This window comes from Pelophylax lessonae (assembly GCF_965119305.1).
Source record: "Pelophylax lessonae genome assembly, chromosome: 11".
NCBI classification, from domain to species: domain Eukaryota; kingdom Metazoa; phylum Chordata; class Amphibia; order Anura; family Ranidae; genus Pelophylax; species Pelophylax lessonae.
In genome coordinates, this window is record NC_138778.1 from 228,476,122 (window position 1) to 228,501,176 (window position 25,055).

Sequence of the window (25,055 nt, forward strand, 5' to 3'; positions counted from 1 at the left end):
TTATATAGCTCTGACATATACCGCAGTGCTGTACAGAGATCACTGAGACAGTCACATCAGTCTCTGTACCAGAGGAGCTGACACTCTAATGTCCCCTCCCCCACAGTCACACACTATTATTATTATTATACATTTATATAGCTCTGACATATACCGCAGTGCTGTACAGAGATCACTGAAACAGTCACATCAGTTTCTGTACCAGAGGAGCTTACACTCTAATGTCCCCCCACAGTCACATACTATTATTATTATATATTTATATAGCTCTGACATATACCGCAGTGCTGTGCAGAGATCACTGAGCCATTCACATCAGTCTCTGTACCAGAGGAGCTTACACTCGAATGTCCCACCATTCTCACATACCCCTCTTCTCTCTCCCTCTTTCTCTCCTTCTCTTCTCTTTCTATTTCCTCCCTCCTCTTCTTCCCCCCCCCCTCTCTCTCCCCTTTTCCTCTTTTCTCTTCCCTGCTATCTTTTCTTTCTCCCTCTATCCTCTTCACTCCCTCTCTTCTCTTTCTATCTGTTTTTCTCTCTTCTCTCCCTCCCTCTCTTCTCTCTCCTTTCTCTCTCGATTCTCTTCTCTCCCTATCTCTACTTTTTCCTTCCTTCTTTTTTCTCTTTCTGTTTCTCTTCCTTCTCTCTCTCTCCATCTCTTCTTCCCTTCTCCTTATCTGCAGTGAATCTGACAGAGCAAAGTGCTTAAGCAGTTTGTGTTTATTTTACTCCTCTAATGAGAAGCTCTCCTCAGTTTCCTCTTGGCTCAGCTGTGTTTATTTACATAGGGTTAGTCATGGTCCTGAGTACCTGGGGACACCTGGGGTCTGCTCACCCCTGCTCTCCATCACCCCCATCCTCTGCCTCCTTCTCTGGATGTCCCAGCTGAGCCATCTAAGAAAAACAAGGTCCAGCCGTACCCTGCAGAACCGGCTTTCCGAAAAAAACAAACAGCCCCTAATTCACACGCGGCTCGGGGGATTAAGTCAAGATGAACATCATTTGGGAAGGATTTTGTAAGGAAGTTGAACAGAGCTCCATACAACCCTGAGCATCTCTGGAATGTCTCAGTGTACGGAGCCACAGAAAGGAAAATATCAATATTTCTATAACTGTGTAAGAGCGACATTTCTAGGCGTCTCATCTGGAGGTCATTTTACTAGATGTAGTATTATAGTTTTACCATAACACAGTAAATCCTTCTTAGAACAGAAGGTATTCACATGTCTCATTCCATTACATATCCCAAAAAATAAGAGGATTATTCCTCATCTCAGAACGGTGGGCAGAGCCATGCAAATCATGATCCAAAAGCCAAATGCACTTCAAAAACCAGTATTGTAGTGTACAAATATAGCCTTATAATATGGATCCATTAATTCCAAACTGCACATAACTGTTTCAGACTTTTTCGGTGATCATTAGTAAGGCCCAGTGTGTGGATGGCTTTTTGATTCCTTTAGTGCCTTCTTTCCATAACCTGTATGGTTATACTTTTATATGTGGTAAAGTCTTATGACGAAACGCGTAGGTTAACACAGCACACTTTCACTGGTTTCTGTATGGCATGAGTTTGGCCTTTTGGCTAAGATCAAGTGTAGTATTTCTTCTTATCAGTGTTCAGTAGGGGTGCTATGCATCCATTTCAGTGGTTGGAATGGCTGGATGTATAGTATCCCTGCTGGTATGTTGGGGGGGTCTGAAGGCTAGTATCGTCTGGAACAGAAATTCGGGCGCCCACAGGCTACTGGGAAACAGGAGAATCTGGATGGACCCTGTTCCTTCTGTTTTGAATGGGTCGACCTTGTCTGGCCATGGGTTGGGAAGGCAGAGAGTCCATGGTGTCTGTGCTCCCTGGGTGTGGTCGCCCTAGATGTGCTCTTAGTTACACTTGGGTGTGTGACCCCCACGGTGTGAACAGGCACATTGTCATGGCACTAAAAACTTTTTCTACACTGCCCCTCTATGGGCTAGGACTTTTGGCAAAGTCCAGGGCAATTTTTGCCACCAGGCCTCAGGGCCTATCCAGTGCACATTGTGCGGCCACTATTTATTTTATTTATTTTTCTTTTCACTTTTGTATGTGTTTTTCTCACTGGATGGAGGGTGTGAGTCCTCAAACTTGCCCTGAAGTCTAAGGGGAGGATGTTTGGCCATTAGGTTCCTTCCTCCTCTGAACCTAGGGGGCCTCTCCTTGGGGGTGCCCCTCTAGTTAGTACTCAGTCAGCATTCGGGTGGCCACGAGGAGAAGGGTCTGTCAGGACTTTTGGCTAGGTGGACCAAGTTCTTAACCTTGTCCCTGTCAGGAGCCTTGAGCCCCGGGGGGGTTCAGGGAAAGGTGTTAAGGCACCCCATTCTAAAATGTAAAAACTATTCCAATAGTTTTACATAATGCAGCAACATTCACAAGTCCAAGTAGGACACCCAACATTGGAGGTGATTTATTCTTCCAAAGCAAATATACTTTTGCAAACTAGTGCTGACTAGTATTCCAATGTTTCTCCATCACTTGGCTGTGACCCCACCGCTGATGGAGAGGGGCAGGGGAGGGTCAAACAAGGATGCTATGCATACATCCTCATCAACTGATGATGCCATTGGTTGTTAGGATGCCGGCAGCTGAAAGGTTGTAATGGTGCACAATGAAAACCTGTGTCTTAGTGTAGCTAAAAGGCGGCCTTCATCCACATACCGCCTTGTATACAATTTTTGGGCAATTTTTAGGCATTTTGCCAAGGCGCCCCTGAAGAAACCTCATAGCACCCTGGTTGAAAAAGCCTGGTCTATATTCCAGGAATATCCATTGCAATTGGAGTTGCATCTTGGATGGTTGTGAATGGCTGGTCTGACCAGGTGGACATCATGAAGAAATCTGGGTTTTTTTTGACCTTCTGTAATCCAAGGTCTTTCGCGTCTGCAGTTTTGCTTACTAGTAGGTGATGGATGGTTGCTTCACTTGGGAAACTCTCAAGAAGTTCTTAAGTTCTGTGTGAAGAAACATTGCTGGGACTTTCTCTATGTGTGGCCTGCACATACGATTTTGCAACATTAAGTTGAGTTTCCACTTCTTTGTTACATTGTATGTGGTCATATGAACGAGGAAGCACTGCTTACTTTGTCATCACATTTAGGATGATTATATTATGTTCCTATAGCAATGATTCCAGTAGTCAGTATAGATGTTGGCCCTGATAATTGTCCGTCTCCATTGAAGAACACAAACGTTGAATGTTCCTTCTCGCACCAGCTGGTCCCAGACGTCTCATTATGAGGCTTTAATTACATGGTTCCCCGAGGTGATTGCAGTCGGGATTCTGGCTCCCGCGTCCTCCCTGCCTATCCTTCCATTTACATTCCACTGGTGGCTTCCTAACATTAATGTGCGATTGACAGAATACATTTGTCTGGGGGGGGGGCTTTTGTGCAGTAGAAATAGTTTTTGGGTGATGGGGAAGAAGGCATTCCGCGCCCTCTGCGGCATACATGGATAATTCCTGCATGTTTTAAATAACAGGTTACGGACCTTGCCGTTATTTTACGCTTGTTGGAAGCAGAAAAATAGGCCGGTTGACATGGTAAGTTGACGGCTAGAATTTCCCTGGGAGTGTCCGCTGTCATCCTCCAACTCCCCCATTCCAGTAGGACAAGCAGGCCCATGTTCCTTAACCACTTAAGCCCCGGAAGATTTTACCCCCTTCCTGACCAGGGCCTATTTTGCGATTCGGCACTGCGTGACTTTAATGGACAATTGCGCGGTCGTGCGACGCTGTACCCAAACAAATTTGACGTCCTTTTTTTCCCACAAACAGAGCTTTCTTTTGGTGGTATTTGATCACCTGTGCGATTTTTTGATCATGCGCTTTAAACAAAAAAGAGCGACAATTTTGCAAAAATAACAATATTTTTCACATTTTTTTTATATGAAATTTAAAAATCAAATTTTTTTTATGCTACATATGTGGTAAAAAAAAAAATCACAAAAAGCGTATTTTGATTGGTTTGCACAAAAGTTATCGCGTTTACTAACAAAGGGAAAGATTTTTGTCATTTTTGTTGTTTTTTTTTTTTTAACGCGTAATGGCGGCGATCTGCGATTTTTCTTTTTTTTTGCAGTACTGCGACATTTCGGCGGGCAGATCGGACCCTTGACTGACATTTTTGACACTTTTGGGGTTACCAGTGACATTTCTACAGTAATCAGTGCTATACATATGCACTGTTACTGTAAAATTACACTGGCAGTGAAGGGGTTAACTTTTTTTGAGAGGGAGAGGCTATGTGTGTCCCTAGGGGCGTGATTCTAACTGTGATTGGCTGTGGCTTGAGATGTATGAACAGTGATCAACGGTTCTACATAGTAGAACCGTATGATCATCATTCATACACCGGGGAGAATGACAGGCGGCTTGTTTGCACTAGCCGCCTGACTTTCTCCCTCTGCAGCGGCGATCGCGAGTGACCGGCGGACGATCGGGTCCGCCGGTCACACGCGCGGGGTGGTCCGTGACCACTCGAGAGCGGGAGCGCGCCTCCGGGGGCGCGCGCTCGCACCCTAGACCCTCACAGGCTAGCGACGTAGACCTACGTCACTCTGCCTGTGAGGGGCTGACCGCCGCAGTAAATAGTCGTGCGGCGGTCGGTAAGTGGTTAAAGTATAATTCCAGGAAAAACCTAACTAGTCTGAAAAATGCTCCCCCCCCCCCCCCAACACCTATTCTGACTAACGTGTGCAAGAAAGATGTATATGTTTACCTATTTTCAGCCCGCTCCAGTCCAGTCACATAATCACCTTGTGTCAGTCAGCGGCAGCTGCATGGGAGAGGAGAGTGACATCACCCATAGGCTCTTATGGCCAATTTGTTATTGGCAACTCCCCACTCTCCCCTGCTGCCGCCACTGGCAACTTTAAAGCTGAATTCCAGTCAAGTAGCTAAATTCTCAGATGAAAGCTGCGTTACCATTCTGTCCATCCAGCCTGATATTTAAAAAAAAAAATGGGAAAAAAAGGACATCAATTTATTTGGGTACAGCGTCGCACGACCGCGCAATTTTCAAAATAACACAGTCCCGAATCGCAAATAATGGCCTGGTCATTAAGTCCCGGTTCACACATATGCAATGCGGGAACCTTGCAAATCCACTGCGGGTTCCCGCATCTTATTTGACTCGCAGGCAGTTCACACTGCCATATGCGAATCGCTGGGGGGGTGTCAATTCAAAGTTAACGACACCCCCAGATCAGTTCGCATATCGCAGTGCGAACTGTCAGTTCGGACATGAATCAGATCGCATAGGTGCGATCTGATTCTGGTGTGGACCCAAAAAAGGGTCCTGTACGAGTTGTGTCAGAATGCGATGCAAATTCAGCCATGTAATCTGTATGGCTGAATTTGCATCGCATAGAGATCGCACGTGATTTGCAGAACAGTGCGCTGCGAATCATATTCGATGTCTGTGATCGCATATATGTGAACCGGCCCTAGGAGGGTAAATCCTTCTGGTCCAGAAGTGGTTAATTAAACAGTTTTTCATATAAAATGTAGTACTGTTAGAGTTTACTTCTACTTAAAAGCCACAATAATTGCTTCCAGGAAGAATGTGTGTGCGACCATTGTCTCCCTATCACAGGTAAATCCGGGGCTTAGCTTGCAGCGGGCTCCGGAGGGTTAAAGAGAAGTGTAAATGCCATTGTTCAGGAGTCAGTAATCAACACAAGAGGATTAAGCTGAACACTTTTCATCCTGTACAAAGATAAGACAAGGACAAACAAAATGACAGGTCCCCCCTCCCTCTGCATTAAATAGACCCTATCACTTCGGGGGAGGGGGTGAGTGTCTGTGGGAACAATTAACCCTGTCATTGTAGCTGCGTGTCATTTTTTCTCCGAGCAAGTTTCCAGATGGTGACAACAGTGGACCGTGCCTGACTAATATTTATTAAAATTGATGTAATCTCTTTCATTGTGACAGGGTGACAACGCAGCAACACAATTGGCAAACAGCGACAGAACGTTGTCACCCTTTAACAGGAAGTATCTGAACAAAGATCTTCATGGCAGGATCAGCAGGGATTATTTTGATGAAAGCTGCAGATTCTCAATTACTGAATGTAGCACTGCCCCCTTGAGGCCTGCAGGATTTCACACTTAACGGGTCCCCCTGAGTTACCATTAGCAACCTTGACATGCACAGTCTCTCACTTTTCCTCTTTGGCTCGCCCAATAATTCGTCCTGGGGTATGTAGTTGTTTTTGGGTTTTAATATAAATTAGGGTTGGGAGAAGGGAATAGTGGGATACTCCAAATTAACTATGCACAATGTTGGAGGACTTCTATCTCTTGGTACAGCCAGGCTGTTGATCCTCCTTGCCACTGAGGTGAATTTAGCTTTAAGTCTCTTTCCCAGATGACTTGATGAACTAAGGTTATGTTCAGGACACTCTCCTCAGTATCCTCTTTCTTGACTGCCCTTCCACTGACTATTCTACTCTTGGGGTGGCCCCCCTCAGGTCAGGCCCCTCGACACGAGCCCTTGTACTCACTATACTGTTTTTCTAGGGTCTCCAGTGTCCCCCCTCAGTCAGCTATCCTGGATCTCTGGGTTCAGCTCCGTTCCTCTGGCCCTCAGTTCGACCTGCTGAGGCCACGTGCCACTGCTACAGAGGAGGAGGCAGCCACCACCTCCCTCCGAGAATCCACTTTCCAGCCAAAGACCCTGCACCACATGTACTCCTGGCTTTTATACAGTATCCCAGAATGCACCAAGGCCCCTGCCAATCACCAAAGCCTATGGCATCCATTTGTCAGGTTTCCTCCCACTGTCCAAAATACCTCCCTATTGGACCAGTGTGAACTCCTCTAGACATAATGAATCACATACTGAGCACACTGAGCAGACCTCACTAACAGATCCTGCTCTCTAATATGCAGAGAGCAATATAGATTTCCCTGCTGCTCCTCTGATAGGCAGACAGAGCCAAGAACTAAACTCCTTCACTAGCACCTACCTAGGAAGGGTGCTACACTAAAATGACATTAAAATACAGCTTCTGTTAGATGGGGATGATTGGATTTAGGCCTCTTTCTTACGGGGCGGATCCGCTCGGTGGAATCCGCTAGCTCAGGGGGGATCCCCACTCAGTAGGCGGATGAAAAGTCTGTCTGCGCTCAATGTGCAGAGACGGACCTGTCAGAGTCCCGCTCTCCTCTATGGGGAGATAGGATGAAAACGGAGAGCATGTCCGATCCAACCTGCTGGACGGAGGGCGAACGTATCGCCTTCCGTCTGTTTTAAGCGGATCTTGTCAGATCGGATGACAGACGGGTGTCAGCGGACACATCTCCACTGACATCCCCCTCTCCATAGAGGAGAATTGGTGGCCCAAGCAGCAGGGCTGGCCCAAGACATTTTGCTGCCTGGGTCCAAGTATGAAATGCTGCCCCCCCCCCAAAAAAGCTCCCCACATCCATTATTTTATATAAATATAACATGTAGAAAATATTATATTAAGTGTTATCTTCTTCCATAACTCACCACCGCTGTCTGTCCTCAGTCCTCCTGTCACTCCCGTGTCTCCTGCGCCCACCACCCTAGAAGATCCAGCCTGCCCTGCATGAGAGGGAGTGCGCCGATGTGTGACGTCATTGCGCATACCACGATCACACGAAGGACGTTCCCCGGAGGAGATAATCCGCCTCCTCATACTCATCAGTTTGCACTGCAGGCAGCAGTATGAGATGGGGAAATGCCGCCCGTAACGTGCAGCAAACTGATGACACACAAAACTGCTGGAAAAAAAGTCTTGGGAGTCAATTTGCCGCCATTCTGCAAGTGCTGCCAGTGGGACCCATGGTAGGGCCAGCCCTGCCAGTCAGGTCCGCCTGAAAATCGGACAGGCGGACCTGATTGGTCCGATCGTGTGAAAGGGACCTAACATACACTACTTGCTTCTTTGTTTTTTTGTGATGGTATTTCACGTATTGATTTGTAGATTCAATTGATAAATTGTTTCTACCTCTTGTTGACAATTCTGTATATAAAACATCTGTAAAGAAACACAAGAGGGCGCTTCTAAGTGCAGTATGTAAGATCAATCTATTATTCAAAAGCAAAACAACCACTCACATGTAGTAGAATAAAAAGCGTATGTCATAAGCTCTGTTGTCGTTATTCAGAAACCCAGGCAGTGCAAAGATGATATGGAGCAGAAACTGCTCTTTCTCCTTGTGCAGGGGGACTAGTCTTGTCACCGCCCCCTCCTGTAATTTACTGCAGGCAGCCTGTAGTGGGTGGAGCCTGCTGGGTTACTCCCACAGTTGCGCTATCTCTCCTTGTGCAGGGTAACTGGTCTTGTCTCCACCCCCTCCTGTAGTTTACTGCAGGCAGCCTGTAGTGGGGCATGCTGGGCTCCTCCCAGAGTTGCGCTATCTCTCCTTGTGCAGGGTAACTTGTCTCGTCTGTGCCCCCTCCTGTAGTTTTCTGCATATAGCCTGTAGTAGGTGGGGCCTGCTGGGTTCCTCCCACAGCCCCGCTCTCTCCTTGTGCAGGGTGATAGGTCTTGTCTCCGCCCCCTCCTGTAGTTTTCTGCAGGCAGATTGTAGTGGGTGGGGCCTGCTGGGTTCCTCCTACAGCCCTGCTCTCTTCTTGTGCAGGGTGACTGGTCATGTCACCGCCCCCCCTCCTGAAGTTTTCTGCAGGCAGCCTGTAGTGGGTGGGGCCTGCTGGGTTTCTCCCACAACTTTGCTCTCTCTCCTTGTGCAGAATGACTGGTCTTGTCTCCACCCCCTCCTGTAGTTTTCTGCAGGCAGCCTGTATTAGGTGGGGCCTGCTGGGTTCCTCCCACAGCCCCTCTCTGTCCTTTTGCAGGGTGATAGGTCTTGTCTCCGCCCCCTCCTGTAGTTTACTCCAGGCAGCCTGTAGTGGGTGGGGCCTGCTGGGTTCCTCCCAATGTTTCGATCTCTCTCCTTGTGCAGAATGACTGGTCTTGTCTCCACCCCCTCCTCTAGTTTTCTGCAGGTAGTAGGTGGAGCCCACTGGGTCCCTCACAAGGCTTGCCTGTCTGCACAGTCTATGTACAGCTCAGTGATGTCACTGCTACTTATACAAGGTAATATCTGGGTTTGCAAAGACATTTGGTGCACACAAAGTGGATTTATATCCTTTGTGTCTATTGAGGAAATTTTTTGCGCTTTAACAATTGAATCGAAACAAAATGCAGAACGACGAAACCCCTTTAAGCTGCTAAATTTCTTCTTTATCTTCCTTCGTCTCTTGGCCAAACTGCAGGCAAACAAGCCACAATTGGTTGTTTAAACTGTGAAAGGCCACAGCCAAGGTTCACTCTTGCGCTAAAGTATTCTCCTGGCCGACCGCCAGCCCGAAAAGTCAAACATTACCTGCCAGAGTGCATTAGCGGGGTGTCATTGATGTCCTGGAGCTCGCTGTCTCATAAACCTCCAGCAAAATTATCTCTTGGCAAGAAGCTGGGGCGAATTGTCACTCAACTTTATGCGTTTTTTTTTTTTTTACGGGGGCAGAACAAATAACGTGGCCCCAATCACAGGGCGCTTTTCTGTGACTGGGACCCGAATCAAGAAGCCGGCAACAAAAAATTTACTCCCCTCCACCCACCCCCCACCTTTTTATTAATTGCACTTTTTAGGGGATATTTAGAGTTCAGGCCGCAGTATAAATCACAAGGAATATGGTGTCGGTTGCCTCTCTCCGGGCTGGCTGCTTTGTAGAGTTTCAATGTAGTCATAAATTATAGTGTCCGCGCTGAATTAATGGCTACAATTTACAGCTGGTCAGCGAATCAACCACCCAAACTAAGGAGATTTAAGGTACGTCTTCTGACCTCTCTGCAGAACATCTCTGCTAAATGGTGCTGAGACCACCCTTGTAGGAACAAGCACAGTGTTATGCCGGGGGGCGGTCAGGAGGCATTTGCTCATGGGGCAAGCCATCTGTGGAGAATTTTGTCACTTTAATGGAAAAATGATGAGTCATAGCCAAGTTCATGGGAGGTAGGATGGTGGTTGTACGCCCTCAGTGGTGGATGCTCAAGGAGTTTGTCCCAAGGCAAAAATGGAGAAGAGTGGGACCATAAAGAGGTACAATGGCGACTGGTCTCCTCAATGGCGAGACAAGTTCCTTAAGCATCCTAAAAAAAGGAAATGGATGGGGTTGGGTATGTTATGGGGCAGTACAGTGGCTATTGGTCCCCTCAGGGATGGGACTAGGTTTTTGAGCATCCAAGGCAAAAATGGAAATGGATGGGATGGGGTCAAGTTGGCAGGTGGTTTAATGGCAGTTGGTCTCCTCAGTGATGGGATAAGGTCCTTGAGCATCCAAGGCAAAAATGGAAATGGATGTGGTGGGGCTACGTTATGGGGTAGTACAGTGACTATTGGTCCCCTCAGCGGATGAGACTAGGTCTTTGAACATCCAAGGCAAAAACTGAAATAGATGGGATGGGGCAGTACAGTGGCTATTGGTCCCATAAGTGGTGGGAAAAGGTCTTTGAGCAACCAAGGCAAAAATGGAAATGGGCAGGGCCAAATTATCTGTAGGTACAATGGGGATTGGTCTCCTCAGTGGCAGGACAAGCTCTTTGAGCATCCATGGCCAAAATGGAAACAGATAGGGAGGCTCTAAGTTATGGGGCGGTACATTGGCTATTGCTCCCCACAGTTTTGGAATAAGGTCCTTGAGCATCCAAGGCTAAAAGATAAAAATTCCCCTATCTCCGGAACTGTGAACTATTTCATTATAGGTTACATGCCTAGCCCTAGCCCTTTTTCTTTTTTTCACTGGCCATTATCATCCCTGTGCTGAGTTCCCGGGTCTGTACACCTGCTGTTCCCATTATGAGGGGTTTTCACCATCCCTGTGCTGCGTTCCCGGGTCTTTACACCTGCTTTGCCCTTTATGAGGAGTTCCCACCATCTATGTGCTGAGTTCCCGGGTCTATATACCTGCTGTGCCCATTGCAAGGGGGTTCCCATCATCCATGTGCTGAATACCTGGGTCTGTACATCTGCTATGCCCATTATGAGAGGTTCCCACCATCCATGTGCTGAGTTTTCAGGTCTGTATACCAGCTGTGCCCATTATAGGAGGTTCCCACCATCCCTGTGCTGAGTTCCTTGGTCTAAATACTTGCTGTGCCCATTATGAGGAGCTTTCACCATCCATATGCTGGGTTCCTGGGTCTGTACCTCTACTGTGCCCATTATGAGGAGTTCCCGCCATCCCTGTACTGAGTTCCTGGGACTGTACACCTGCTGTGCCCATTATGAGGAGCTTCCACCATCCCTGTACTGAGTCCCAGGGTCTGTACGACCGCTGTACCCATTATGAGGAGTTCCCACCATCCCTGTGCTGAGTCCCTAGGTCTGTACACCTGCTGTGCCCATTATGAGGAGTTCCCTCCATCCCTGTACTGAGTCCCAGGGTCTGTACACCTGCTGTGCCCATTATGAGGAGTTCCCGCCATCTCTGTACTGAGTTCCTGGGTCTGTACACCCGCTGTGCCCATTATGAGGAGCTTCCACCATCCCTGTACTGAGTTCCAGGGTCTGTACACCTGCTGTGCCCATTATGAAGGGTTTCCACCATCCATGTACTGAGTTTGAGGGTCTGACAACCTGCTTTGCCCATTATGAGGGGTTCTCACCATCCCAGTGCTGAGTTCCTGGGTCTGTACACCAGCTGTGTCCATTATGAGGAGTTCCCACCATCCATGTGCTGAGTTCGAGGGTCTGACAACCTGCTGTGCCCATTATGAGGAGCTTCCACCATCCCTGTACTGAGTTCCAGGGTCTGTACACCTGCTGTGCCCATTATGAAGGGTTTCCACCATCCATGTACTGAGTTTGAGGGTCTGACAACCTGCTTTGCCCATTATGAGGGGTTCTCACCATCCCAGTGCGGAGTTCCTGGGTCTGTACACCAGCTGTGCCCATTATGAGGGGTTCTCACCATCCCAGTGCTGAGTTCCTGGGTCTGTACACCTGCTGAGTCTATTATGAAGGGCATTATAAACAGTGTGGATATAGAGTTTGCATGAGTTATAAAAATCTCACCAGGCTTCACAAATAATGGAAACAGAATTAGTATTTTCCCATGTTTGGGGATTTACTCGGGACGCTCAGAATTTCCACCCATATCGGTGGGTTAGCTGGATTCAGTCTACAATTGTCCCTATGCGTGTGTCTGACTCTTAGCATGTCAGCTATTTGTGATTGGGTGACAATATTAGTTATTGAAGCATTCTTAATCTGAATTCTGATTTTTTTTAAGTTTTATTACTGGGTGAATCAAACCAATAAAAAATATCCTTCACCTTTTGGGTGGACTGCCCCTTTATTATGTACTCGCAGCCCTCCTATTCTTTTAACATATGTTATAGATTAGCACCTCTGTGTCAGGCCGCCAAACAGGTCTGTTTTGTAAAGCGTTCCCAAGTCATTAAGTGCAATTACGGATCTGACATTCTCTGTGATTTGAGGCACTTTCATTAGCGCAGGTAAAAACCGCAGGTAGGAGTTTCCAGCACAGAAAGGCCTCGATTGTCTACTAATCCGTCTCTAACCCCTGGATGACATCCCCAGCAGATAAAGCCGCAGAATAGCAGTCTGATTTCATAAATACACATAATTAATGCCTTCATCCCCGTGGCAGTGTCATTATTTGCTCTGGGGCTCGGCAGGTAGTTGGCAACAGAAGAGAAAAGGGGGCCGGTGCGCTGGAAGTAGTCCTACGAGGGCTTATCGCTCATTGTGGCGGCTGTGTGAATGTCAGGGTGATTAGAGGCCGAGCAAACAGGAGGAGGGGGGGGGGTGCAGGTATGGGGGTTCATTGCCACGCTTGGCGTGTCTGAACATCGGGCTGGAGATGAGACTTGTACACAAATATGTGAAGGAGAGCATCGTCTCCAGTGTAAATGTTCTTCCACCTACATACAGAAAGTTCTGTAAGTTATCCGTACCGTCTGTACATGCATCAAATTCAAAAGCAATCAAAGTCTGTAGCAAAATTCGGAACTCTACGTCTGCATGGATACACTCCGAAGCTCCAGCTTTTATCATTAAAAAGCCATCCATAAGCTTCAGTCAATGGTTTTGCCTGGGCTGAGATGATGTCATCAGGGTTCAGGGGTGCACAGAGTACAAAGTTCAGGGGTGCACAGTGTATAAAGTGCAGGGTTCAGGGATGTGCAGGGTTCAGGGGTATGCAGTGTAGAGTGCAGGGTTCAGGGGTATGCAGTGTACAGAGTGCAGGGTTCAGGAGTGCGCAGTTTTCAGAGTTCAGGGGTGCGCAGTGTACAGAGTGCAGGGTTCAGAAGTGCACAGTGTGCAGGGTTCAGGGGTGCACAGTATACAGAGAGCAGGGTTCATAGGTGCGCAGTGTACAGAGTGCCGGGTTCAGGGGTGCGCAGTTTTCAGAGTTCAGGGGTGCGCAGTGTGCAGGGTTCAGGGGTGCACAGTGTGCAGGGTTCAGGGGTGCACAGTGTACAGAGAGCAGGGTTCAGGGGTGCACAGTGTACAGGGAGCTGGTCTTTGCCTGGGGTTTGAGTCCCCATACGTGCAAACACACTGGTATCTGGTTTCTTAAATGTAATGGGAACTGTTGGTATTTCCATCTGTAGTTCCTATCTCTGGGCTTTCTCATCTTAGATTCCCAAGTAGGTATCCTGGTTGGTAGGTATCCTGGCTGTCCCCACCCCTCTGGTTGTCCCCACCTCTCTCATGTGATCTTCTCCATAATATTACCAAAAATTAAAAACTTCCATCTAGTGAAAAGATGAAGTGACCTGACATCTGAAAGGAATAAACCTCTCCACACACCTTGTACCATCTCCTTAAAATGTACCTATGACTATGCCTTGTGAGGACCAAAACCCTCGGTTCTCCTCCAGGCATTCTTTCATTCTTAGAATAGGATCCCCACCCATTTTCTTTATAATTGAGAGACACAAGAGGGAATGCCGAGTCCCAATCTTCACTTAGTATATACTTTTTAAGTCAAATGGAGATCGTACAATCAGACTGTAACCTATGCCACCAGATGAGAAAATAAATACATATTTTATAAGGATACAGGCTTTTGATCTCTGTAGCATTATTTGATGTTCTTCTTTTTTCTGTATGTAACAACTGGTTGTAATTCAACCTTCTCTGATCAGGTCTCCATTCTTCTCTCTACAGGACACAACCACAGCGGTACGGGTCGGTCTTATGATGGAAGAAATGATCTTCAACCTTGCTGACACTCACCTCTTTTTCAATGACCTGGAGGTAAGTGTCCATTCACAGAGTTACTTATCTATCCTGTTCATAGGGCTGACTATAGAGGTAAGCAAAATGTTTGTGGAAAACTGACCATCACATCTACACTATGTGGCCCCCTCAACCCAATGATGGAGTTCAGGTGTCATCGTGCAAAACATTGTAGACCGTGCCCTTCCAGCTTGTGGTATCAGTTTGGTGAAGATCCTTTTTCTTTCCACCATGACTCTGCCCATGTACAAAGCTATAAAGACATGGTATGACCAGTTGGATGTGGAGGAACTTGAGTCAGATCTTTGACCTCAACCCTACTGAACAACCTTACAAGCCAGGTCTTTTCATCCACCATCAGTATCTGACCTTGGAAACACGCACAAATTCCTCTAGTAATCTAGCACCAGTAGAGGTGTCTGCTGTATTCATGGTCCAATCTGGTTCTGAGGTTATTATTCATCATCATTCCTATAATTCCATTGGATGAATGGTGGTGGTATTTGGCCCTCTCATCCCAATGATGGAGGTCAGGTGTCATACTCGAAAGACATTGTAGACAATTGTACTCTTCCAACCTTGTGGTAACAGTTTGGTGAAGACCCCATTCTGTTCCACCATGACTGTGCCCCTGTGTACAAAGCCAGCTCCATAAAGACATGGCTTGACCGGTTGGGCGTGGAGGAACTTGATTGTCCTGGGCAGAGCTCTGACCTCAACATTACTGAACACCTTTGAGATGAATTGGAATGTCAACTCAAAGCCAGGTCTTCTGTGTTCAAAGCCAGCTCTCTAAAGACATGGTCTGACCACGAAGTTGTGCAATAACTTGAGTCAGAACTTTGACCTCAAGCCTACTGAACATCTTTACAAGCCAACATCAGTACCTGGCCATTGGAATGAGCATAAATGCCCACAGACAGCCAGCACCAGTGGAGTTATCTTCAGTTTTAACAGCTCAATCTGGGTCTGGGGTTATTAGTCATCATCATACCCATCATTCCATTGGATGAATGATGGTATGTGACCCCCTCATCCCAATGATGGAGCTCAGTTGTCATTCTGCAAAGACATTGTAGACAATTGTGCGCTTCCAACGGCAACGGTTTGGTGAAGACCATTTTCTGTTCCACCATGATGGTGGCCCTGTTTACAAAGTCAGCTCCATAAAGACATGGTCTTACCAGTTGGGTGTGGGGGAACTTAGATCAGATCCCTGACCTCAACCCTAATGAACACCGTTACAAGCCATCTTCCCATCCAACATCAGTACCTGACCTTGGAAACTTGCATAAATTCCCAAGGATGTCGAGCACCAGTGGAGGCGTCTGCTGTATTCATGGCACAATCTGCATCTGTGGTTATTAGTCATCATTACTCCCATCATTCCATTGGATGAATGGTGGTCTCTCTGCACCCGGGTGCTTACAGCCACAGGAAAAGCCACGGCTGCTTTGAAATTCCCATCCATGTCTTGCCCGCCGTCTACTTTCCCAAAAACACATGAAAACAGCCACAAGAGTCGTCGAAACACACAATGCAATCAAGAAGAATTGTTTCACAAAAGCCTTTATTTTCCGAGCAACAACCGCCCAACACTTCCAACCCTAATTTACTGTTTTCCTCTTCCAGGAGTCCTCTGTAATTAATTCCAGATAAGACGCAGCCTTCGGAACTATCTCTTGCGATTCGCCGGACATCTGACCACACAAGCGCCAAATTACAAGCCAGCTCCTGGCGCGGCGCCGCGCTCCAATCACATTGTTTTCTTTCCGCACGGTCATCTGTTTATTTCTTCTCGCCACATGCCGGATCTAAAATTTGTGTTCCTCTTGGGTCTCCCCCAGGAAAATTTTCCTCTTTGGGTCCAATAATTTTTCCTTATTTTTTTTTTATTGTTTTTTGTGGCATTTTTTTTTTTTTTTAAAACTTACATTTTAAATTCCTCTGCGCCTTGCGCCGCCTTTTTTTTTACATAACGTTGAAATTGTTTAATGACAGGGCGTATGCAGCCCCGAGTTGCTTTGGCCGTGACCTTCTGGTTCTTTTACATCATTAGAAATTTTTTCCTCTGGTTCAGATCTTTAAGCCCTTTCTAACCGTGCCAACATCTAATTCCGCAGTTTACCAGCTAGACCTGTGAACTTTCAAGAATGCCTGGGTTTTCGGCTGTAGTCACCGACTCCATCTGCCAGAGGAATGAAAATTCTCCTAGGCAATTTAGTGAAAGAGCGCCATCATGTGGTTTAATGCTGCCACCAAATCTGTTTTTTTTTAATATATGTGATCCTGGCAGATGTGTGCGTTCTTAGGTACCCCCGGCACACAACAGGGAGAGTGCGCAGGCACACAGACGGGCCAAGGCTGTAAAAACTGGTTTGCGGAAATTAGATTTCCAGCTGATTGAGGGAGCTGGCCAATTAACAACAAATGTGATGTCTATTAATAGCGGATGCAAGCTGTTGTGAAAGTACGGAATACGTTAGAGGTCGCAGCATGCACATATTTTAGGGCAACAGCAGCCAATCAGATTGGTGCATAGTGGCCTACACATCGCATTTCCTCTGGGTCAGAGAGATTTCTTCTCAAATGAAAATGCCGGTGTGGTGCACCCAGGTGGATTTAAAGGGAACCTGTCAATAAAAAAAGAGACCACCTGAAAATGCTAGCTGCTTGGCTGTTCAGCTTATCCAGTGGCTTCAATGCTTTGACTCACTATCCCATAACCAGATCTGACTTTCTTTACAGGTCAGCACTTTAGAATCCAAATATGGTTTTGCATGGCAGCAAAGTGTTAGAGCGCCACTCTTGTTTCAGCTTGGTTCAGCCCTGAAGAGGGGAATTTTAGATTTCAATAGGTTTTTATTTGTTTTCAAGTGCAAGTCAAACATACAGAATGAAACAACAGAATAACAGCTGTCATAAAACATAACAACACAGTATGAATAGGGGGTCAGGGGACATAGCCCCCCAGGGAACCCATAATAATAACGCATCCCGCTACGCAACTTTCAGCCAACTATGTCCCATATCGAGGCGGTCCGATTTAGACCCAGGCCCGCCGCCCCCCCCCCCCCCCCCGGCGCTCCGTAATGGGAACACACTGCGCCGAGCCATCAGGGGGGGGGGCGAACACCCAGGCCCCAACCCACCACCACACACGACCCGCCCCGGGACAGCAAAGTGACCTCATGGACACACCAAATGTCACACATTACCATGAAAAACATTGAGGCCTCAATTAGCGGTGCTAAGAAAACAGCGCCCCAAAGGAGGAGAGGGGCCACAAAAGAAGTGGAAAAGGAAGGAAAAAGAAGTGAAAGAAAAAGAAGTAGAAAGAAGCGGAAAATGGAAAGGGGAAAGGAGGGAGAGGATGGGGTCCAGAATCAATAGGGGGGAAGAGTGGTGTCCAGGTCCGTCCCAGTGGAGCATAGCAATCGTGACTTTCTACTGAAATTGGCGTTCTCAGGGATACAGCTACTAATCACCGAGGTCCCGCCAAATATCTCATCCAGGGGGTCCAAGTCTTCTCAAAGAGGAGTAGCTTATCCTGGAGGATAGCCACCATGCGCTCGTTCACCATTATCCAGGTCAGCTTTGCTTTAAGCAACTCCAACAACACCACCGGGGACCGCTAGGATCTAGCTATGGCAATCTTGGCCGCCTTAAATATAAAGGTGACCAAACGCTTGGTGTATTTGGGGGCTTGATCAATCGGTTTACCCAGCAACGCCTGGGCAGGGGATTTAACCAAGTTGATGTTCGTGAAGAGGGGAATTTTAAAGACCCCCGAAAGGCATTGTTTTTCATGGATATCTGTGCAATAATAATGAGACCAAGTGACCCGAAATGCCTTGTGTTTCGTGCATATCTGTGCAATAAAATTGAGACCATCCGAATAACCTGTACTAAGATCGTTTTTATTTGGTGCTCCCACATATGGATTACTCTCTGAGAAACATATGTAGGCTGCTACCGCAGAGATCATTCTGAAAATGCTACTTGCCTGGCTGTGTTTGGCATCAATACTTTCTGAGTCACTCTATTGCTCTGAGATCTCACCTCATTTCAGAAGGTCAGACTCAGTACAGATATCATGGATAGACCTGGTCCCCGTCCATGCCGATCGACAATGGCTGACAGACATGTCGGTGTTTGAGGCAGGTCTGTGTTTGCCTTGGAAAGACGACAATGCCCATTGGTGGGCTATGAGGTAGTGTCTGTGCGCTGGTGGCAGCTTTCTTGAGAAGACGGATATGTGATAGCCACGGCTGTCACACAATACCGCATTCTCTTCCAGTGTAAATGAGAAAAGCAGATCTGAATCCATACAAATACCTTCCACCTTACATAATACTGCCGGAGTCAGCTCACTGCACCTTCTCTTCCTCCGCACATCGCCATGTACACCGACCAACAGCGACCAATCACAGCGCAGCAGCTTGGAGTGTTCAATATTAGAATACATTTATTTAGCTCTGACATATACCGCAGTGCTGTACAGAGAACACTGAGCCAGTCACATCAGTCTCTGACTGTGGGGAGACATTAGAGTGTAAGCTCCTCTGCTACAGAGACTGATGTGACTGTAGGGGGACATTAGAGTGTAAGCTCCTCTGGTACAGAGACTGATGTGATTGGCTCAGTGTTCTCTGTACAGCACTGCGGTATATATCAGAGCTATATAAATGGGGGGGGGGGGCATTAGAGTGTAAGCTCCTCTAGTACAGAGACTGATGTGACTGGCTCAGTGTTCTCTATACAGCACTGTGGTATATGTCAGAGCTATATAAATGTATAATAATAACAGTGTTTGACTGTGGGGGGACATTTGAGTGTAAGCTCCTCTGATGCACACACTATTATTATACATTTATATAGCTCTGACATATGCTGCAGTGCTGTACAGAGAACACTGAGCCAGTCACATCAGTCTCTGTACTAGAGGAGCTTACACTCTAATGTCTTCCTACAGTCACATCGGTCTCTGTACCAGAGGAGCTTACACTCTAATGTCTTCCTACAGTCACATCGGTCTCTGTACCAGAGGAGCTTACACTCTAATGTCTTCCTACAGTCACATCGGTCTCTGTACCAGAGGAGCTTACACTCTAATGTCTTCCTACAGTCACATCGGTCTCTGTACCAGAGGAGCTTACACTCTAATGTCTTCCTACAGTCACATCGGTCTCTGTACCAGAGGAGCTTACACTCTAATGTCTTCCTACAGTCACATCAGTCTCTGTACCAGAGGAGCTTACACTCTAATGTCCCCCCATAGTCACACACTATTATTATACATGTATATAGCTCTGACATATACCGCAGTGCTGTACAGAGATGTATGAGTTTCTGTACTGGAAATTATAAAGACACAAATAACAGATTGACCTTTTTGTTGTTTATTAGGAATGTGACCAGATCCACATAGATGACGTCTCCTCTGACGACAATGGACAAGACTTGAGGTGAGATTGGCTGCAATGATCCCACACACACAATTCATGTGTAGAGATAGACCGCAGATCGATCCTATTCTTCCTCAGTATTGATATCTATAGCGCCCTCTTGTGGTCATGCCATGCTCAGTGTTTTCTATTGGTGGGTGGGGTTGTTGCCTTCTTATCCTAGCTCTTTTAAATCTCATTCTGTCATTCCTGGAACATAAGCCATGAGTGCTTGAACCCATCTCCTGACAAGATTCTAATTTTAACACTTTTTCCATTCACAGTCTATGTTTTGTGGCGGTGGGAGGGGAATGCTGCGTTACCCCCCCTATCCCCCCAACCCCCCTCCTAGTGATGCCACGGTCCCACGCCGGTTTCTTGGCGTCCTTTGCCATTATAATGTCAGAGATTCTTCCCCAGCGCCAAATGATCTGACGCAGTGACATCACAATTGGCTCCTCGCTGATCCGTATATTTACTCCAAACCGCAGATAATGACTTTCTCACATGCTGCCGATCCTCCGGAGTATAATGTGCCGGCTGCAAAGTGAGATTCAGACATACAACACTCACAGGAGGGACACCGGTCCGGGTAAAGACAGAGCGTCTTCCACTAGGGGGCCCTCTGACAGCTGGGGGCCCATCTCCCTATAGATCCTGTCATCCCATTACTTCTTATTTATATGCATTATTAAGGTTTTATTAACCGTTTGACCTCCGGAAGATTTATCCCCCTTCCTGACCAGGTCATTTTTTGCGATACAGCACTGCTTTACTTTAACTGACAATTGTGCCGTCGTGCAACGCTGTACCCAAATAAAATTGATGTCCTTTTTCCCACAATAGAGCTTTCTTTTGATGGTATTTGATCACCTGTGCAATTTTAGTTTTTTGCTCTATAAACAAAAAAAGGCCCCAAATTTTGAAAAAAAAAAAAATAATAATTTTTTTCTTTCTGTTAACACAGCCAATAAAAAAATGAAAAAAAAATCACAATAAGCGTATATTGATTGGTTTGTGCAAAAGTTACCGCGTCTACAAATTATGGGATATAGTTATGAAATTTATTTTTTAAATTTTATTTATTTTCCCTGTCTCTCCCGCTCTCAGACTAACCCTTCCCATCCCTGTTCCTCCCGCTCTCAGACTGACCCTCCCTATCCCTGTCTTTCCCGCTCTCAGACTGACCCTCCATCCCTGTCTTTCCCACTCTCAGACTGACCCTCCATCCCTGTCTTTCCCGCTCTCAGACTAACCCTACCCATCCCTGTTCCTCCCGCTCTCAGACTGACCCTCCATCCCTGTCTTTCCCGCTCTCAGACTGACCCTCCATCCCTGTCTTTCCCGCTCTCAGACTGACCCTCCATCCCTGTCTTTCCCGCTCTCAGACTGACAACCCTATCTCTGTCTCTCCCACTGTCAGAGTAACTCCCCATCCCTGTCTCTCCCGCTCTGACTGAGCCTCCCCATCCCTGTCTCTCCCGCACTCAGACTAACCCTCCCCATCCCTGTCTTTCCCGCTCTCAGACTGACCCTCCATCCCTGTCTTTCCCGCTCTCAGACTGACCCTCCATCCCTGTCTTTCCCGCTCTCAGACTGACAACCCTATCTCTGTCTCTCCCGCTGTCAGAGTAACTCCCCATCCCTGTCTCTCCCGCTCTGACTGAGCCTCCCCATCCCTGTCTCTCCCGCTCTCAGACTGCCCCTCATATCTGTCTCTCCCGCACTCAGACTGACCCCCCATCCCTGTCTCTACCACTCTCAGACTGATCCCCCATCCCTGTCTCTCCCGCTCTCAGACTGACCCCCCATCCCTGTCTCTCCCGCTCTGACTGAGCCTCCCCATCCCTGTATCTCCCGCTCACAGACTGACCCCCCATCCCTGTATCTCCCACTCTCAGACTGATCCCCCATCCCTGTCTCTCCCGCTCTCAGACTGACCCCCCATCCCTGTCTCTCCCGCTCTCAGACTGACCCCCCATCCCTGTCTCTCCCGCTCTCAGACTGATCCCCCATCCCTGTCTCTCCCGCTCTCAGACTGACCCCCCATCCCTGAATCTCCCGCTCACAGACTGACCCCCCATCCCTGTATCTCCCACTCTCAGACTAATCCCCCATCCCTGTCTCTCCCGCTCTCATATTGACCCCCCATCTCTATCTCTCTCTTGCAGCACATACAACTTTTCTGGGGATGGATTCCACAGCTCGGCGGCCGGGGCCAATCTCTGCCTGGGGTCCGGAGTCCACGGGGGAGTGGACTGGATGAGGAAGTTGGCGTTCCGCTACAGAAGAGTGAAAGAGCTGTACGGCACCTACAAAAACAACGTAGGAGGTGGGTGTCATGTGACGTCACCACTGTGACTTATCACCGATTGTATCCAGTGTTCTCTCCTAGCCAATACTCCCTGAACCATCGCAACTTTGTATTCACTTGTGATATAAAAAGGATACAAATTATTACACACAAAGAGGTTTACATGTGCAGATAACAGGCCGGGTGTGTGTGCTGATGGGACAGCAATGACAATATGAATACACATGGGCATTGCACATTGTATGGGCACATACGCATTGCTGGTGCGCTCATGCTACAGTGGTGCCATTGCCTGTGATTTATCCAGCGCTATTAACAATCAGGCAACACACATATAGCTAACAATGGAGCGTAGCAACTAATAGCGAATAATCTAATTATAGTGATCACAGTAGAAATCATCGTGTGAATGAGGCCTAAATCCTAACTTTTGGGAGAAAAAATACCCTTGCACACCCCCCCCCCCCAGCACTGCAAGGGTTAAATGCTCATTAACTCTATGGGATGAGGAATAAAGTGCTGCTATTTCCTGGGAGAAGTGACTACAGAAAGTACAGTCCTGTGAGTACTAGTGATCTCGGTTGGAAGGAGAGACTATTAAAGGGAGATGGCTGCAAAGAGTGCTGCATATGCTTTCACATGTAACTACTGCGGACCATTCACATAAAGTCAGTGCCAGTCACCTATAGCCCAGAGCAGGGGCTAACTGGCAACTTTCGGGCCAGGGGGCAGCCTTTTAACGGGGCATCAGAATGGCCCAGGGGGAAAATGCCCCCCTGCCCCATGGCCCAGTCCTCCCCTGGCTCAGAGCAAATGTGCTAACCTTGCGCCCCCCAAGATGTATGAGCATTATGTCTCAGCAAACCCCCCCAAAAAAAACTAAAAATAAATTAAGCACTAATCTGCATGATTACCCCCTAAGCATAAACTCCCCCTCCTCCCAGTACAAATCCACCCCTGCTGAAATTTCCCCTCTGAACACAAATCTGTCCCTCCACCCCTCCCTCCCCCAAAGCCCCTCTCCTAGTACAAAAACCCACCAATCATACCTACTAGCACAACCCCCCCCCCCCCCCCCCAAGATGTATGAGCAATATGTGTGAACAAAAATGACTCCCCACCCAAAAAAAAATTGGCACTAGTCTGCATTATTACCACCTATGCATAAATGCCCTCTCCTCCCAGTGCAAATCCGCCCCCTGCTGAAATCCACCCTCTGAGCACACATCTCTGCCCCCTCCACTCCACCTCCTCCCCTCCCAAAGCCCCTCTCCGCGTACAAACACTCACTAATCATACCTACTAGCACAAATACTCCCTCACCACCCCCATCAAAAAAAAAAAAAAAGATCCTTCTAGCACAGATCCCCTTCCCCTTCTATGATATCACCTCTTCTAGCACAAACCCCCCAAATCCTCTTCTCTCTCATCCCCCTCCAAACACAAATCCCCCTGAGTTTCCCCTCCTAAGACAATTCTTACCCCCTGCTGCCCCCTAAATTCCTCCTCCAAACACAAATTCCTTCCCGGTGCCCCCCCCCCAAGTCACATGATATCACAGTGCCCAGAGCAGCCGTCCCTCCTGCCCACCCCTTGTCCTGGCCCTGCCTAAAGTGAAATACTTACCTTACTCCTCCTTTGGCAGGCTCCCTCAGTCTGAGCGACTGGCCCCCTGAAGGCACTCTGGGCCACACATGATAACATCATCAAGTACAATGCATGGGAGGTTGGGGAAGGGGGGGGGGGGGAATGCAATGAAAAATATATATATATATATATATATATATATTTTTTTTTTTTTTTCATTCGTGGAGTTGGGATTTATTCTTAGATGATTGAAATTGAAAGCTGCAGCCTGATTGGTTACCAAGTTACCAGTTCCTTCCTAAGGTTTTCATAGTTCTCCCCCCCTAATATTTTTTTCTGACGCAGAACATCCCATGGAAATCTATCCTCATTTCTTCCATCTCCCCGAAGGAAAAAAGTAGATTTTCCCATCAATAATATCCCTATCATGGGACATCTTTACAGGTCCGTTGTTTATACCAACGAGCCGTCGCCTTTACTTTTATGGTGTTTAATTGCCTTTGCCAAAAACGCATTTTCTTTTCTGCCAGAGCTCTAAAAGCCCCAGAAATAATGGCTGGCATAATTATGACTTTTAATTGCTTCCATGTATCATCGCTGAAAACCTTCGAGGTTCCATTTCATTCCTCTCTTGCGGACAGTTACGTTTGGGGTTCCCGAGCCAGAAAAAACGACGTAGAGGCTTTTTTTAAAGAGAGGCTGTGCATAAACACCATGGCCATCTGCAACAATTACAATATTTTCCGCTGTTATATCCCAGGGAGTGGTGGGGGGGGGGTGTCACTGCTGGGAATATTTACCATAATTAATTATTATATTATTAGACTTACTGCATTTTGTGTGTATGGATTTTTATTTTTTTTTCCGTGAAGGACATTTAAAGATCAGTAGATCTCGACCACTGGGTTATAGTGCCACCTGCAGGAGTAGGACACTAAGTACAACACAAAAATATTTTATACCAATAAAAGCCATTGGACAATATTAAGAGAAGTCAACAGGTTTCAGGGGTCCAAAGCCCTCCCTAAGATTATCCATCTGTTAGGACGTGGATCACCTGCTGGTGGTGTTGTAGTTGCAGTGTCCACCTGTGGGTGTCTCCCAGTAGATCACAGTAATTAGTCTCCACCTGATGCTGGTTGCTGGGAAGGTATTTAGTTCCTTCTCTACTATTCCCTTGTGCTTCAGTGTTTTGCCCTTCTAGCCAGATACTGCTTGCTTTTGATCTTGAGCCTGCTCTTGCCTTGTACCTATATCCTGTACCCTGTACCCTGCTTGTCTTGTTCCTGATCCCAGTCTTGGTTCCCCCTTCTTGACTGTTCCTTACACCTCCTGGATTACCCTGTTCCCCATTTTTGTATATATTGTGTATTGTTAATTGCTAGTTAGGTGGCTTTTTTCTCATTTGGTTTAACGTTCACCTTTA

At 47.2% G+C, this 25,055-nt stretch overlaps 1 protein-coding gene across 2 annotated transcripts in view; it reads left to right on the forward strand.

Moving 5' to 3' along the window:
• EYA2 (EYA transcriptional coactivator and phosphatase 2) overlaps positions 1-25,055 on the forward strand; it is a 239,794-nt gene that overhangs the window by 204,645 nt on the left and 10,094 nt on the right. For both annotated transcript variants that reach the window (XM_082272195.1, XM_082272194.1), the window contains exons 11-13: positions 14,210-14,299; positions 19,691-19,749; positions 21,900-22,060. In XM_082272195.1, coding sequence (XP_082128321.1) covers positions 14,210-14,299; positions 19,691-19,749; positions 21,900-22,060 — 310 coding nt within the window. The remainder of the gene's footprint in view (positions 1-14,209; positions 14,300-19,690; positions 19,750-21,899; positions 22,061-25,055) is intronic.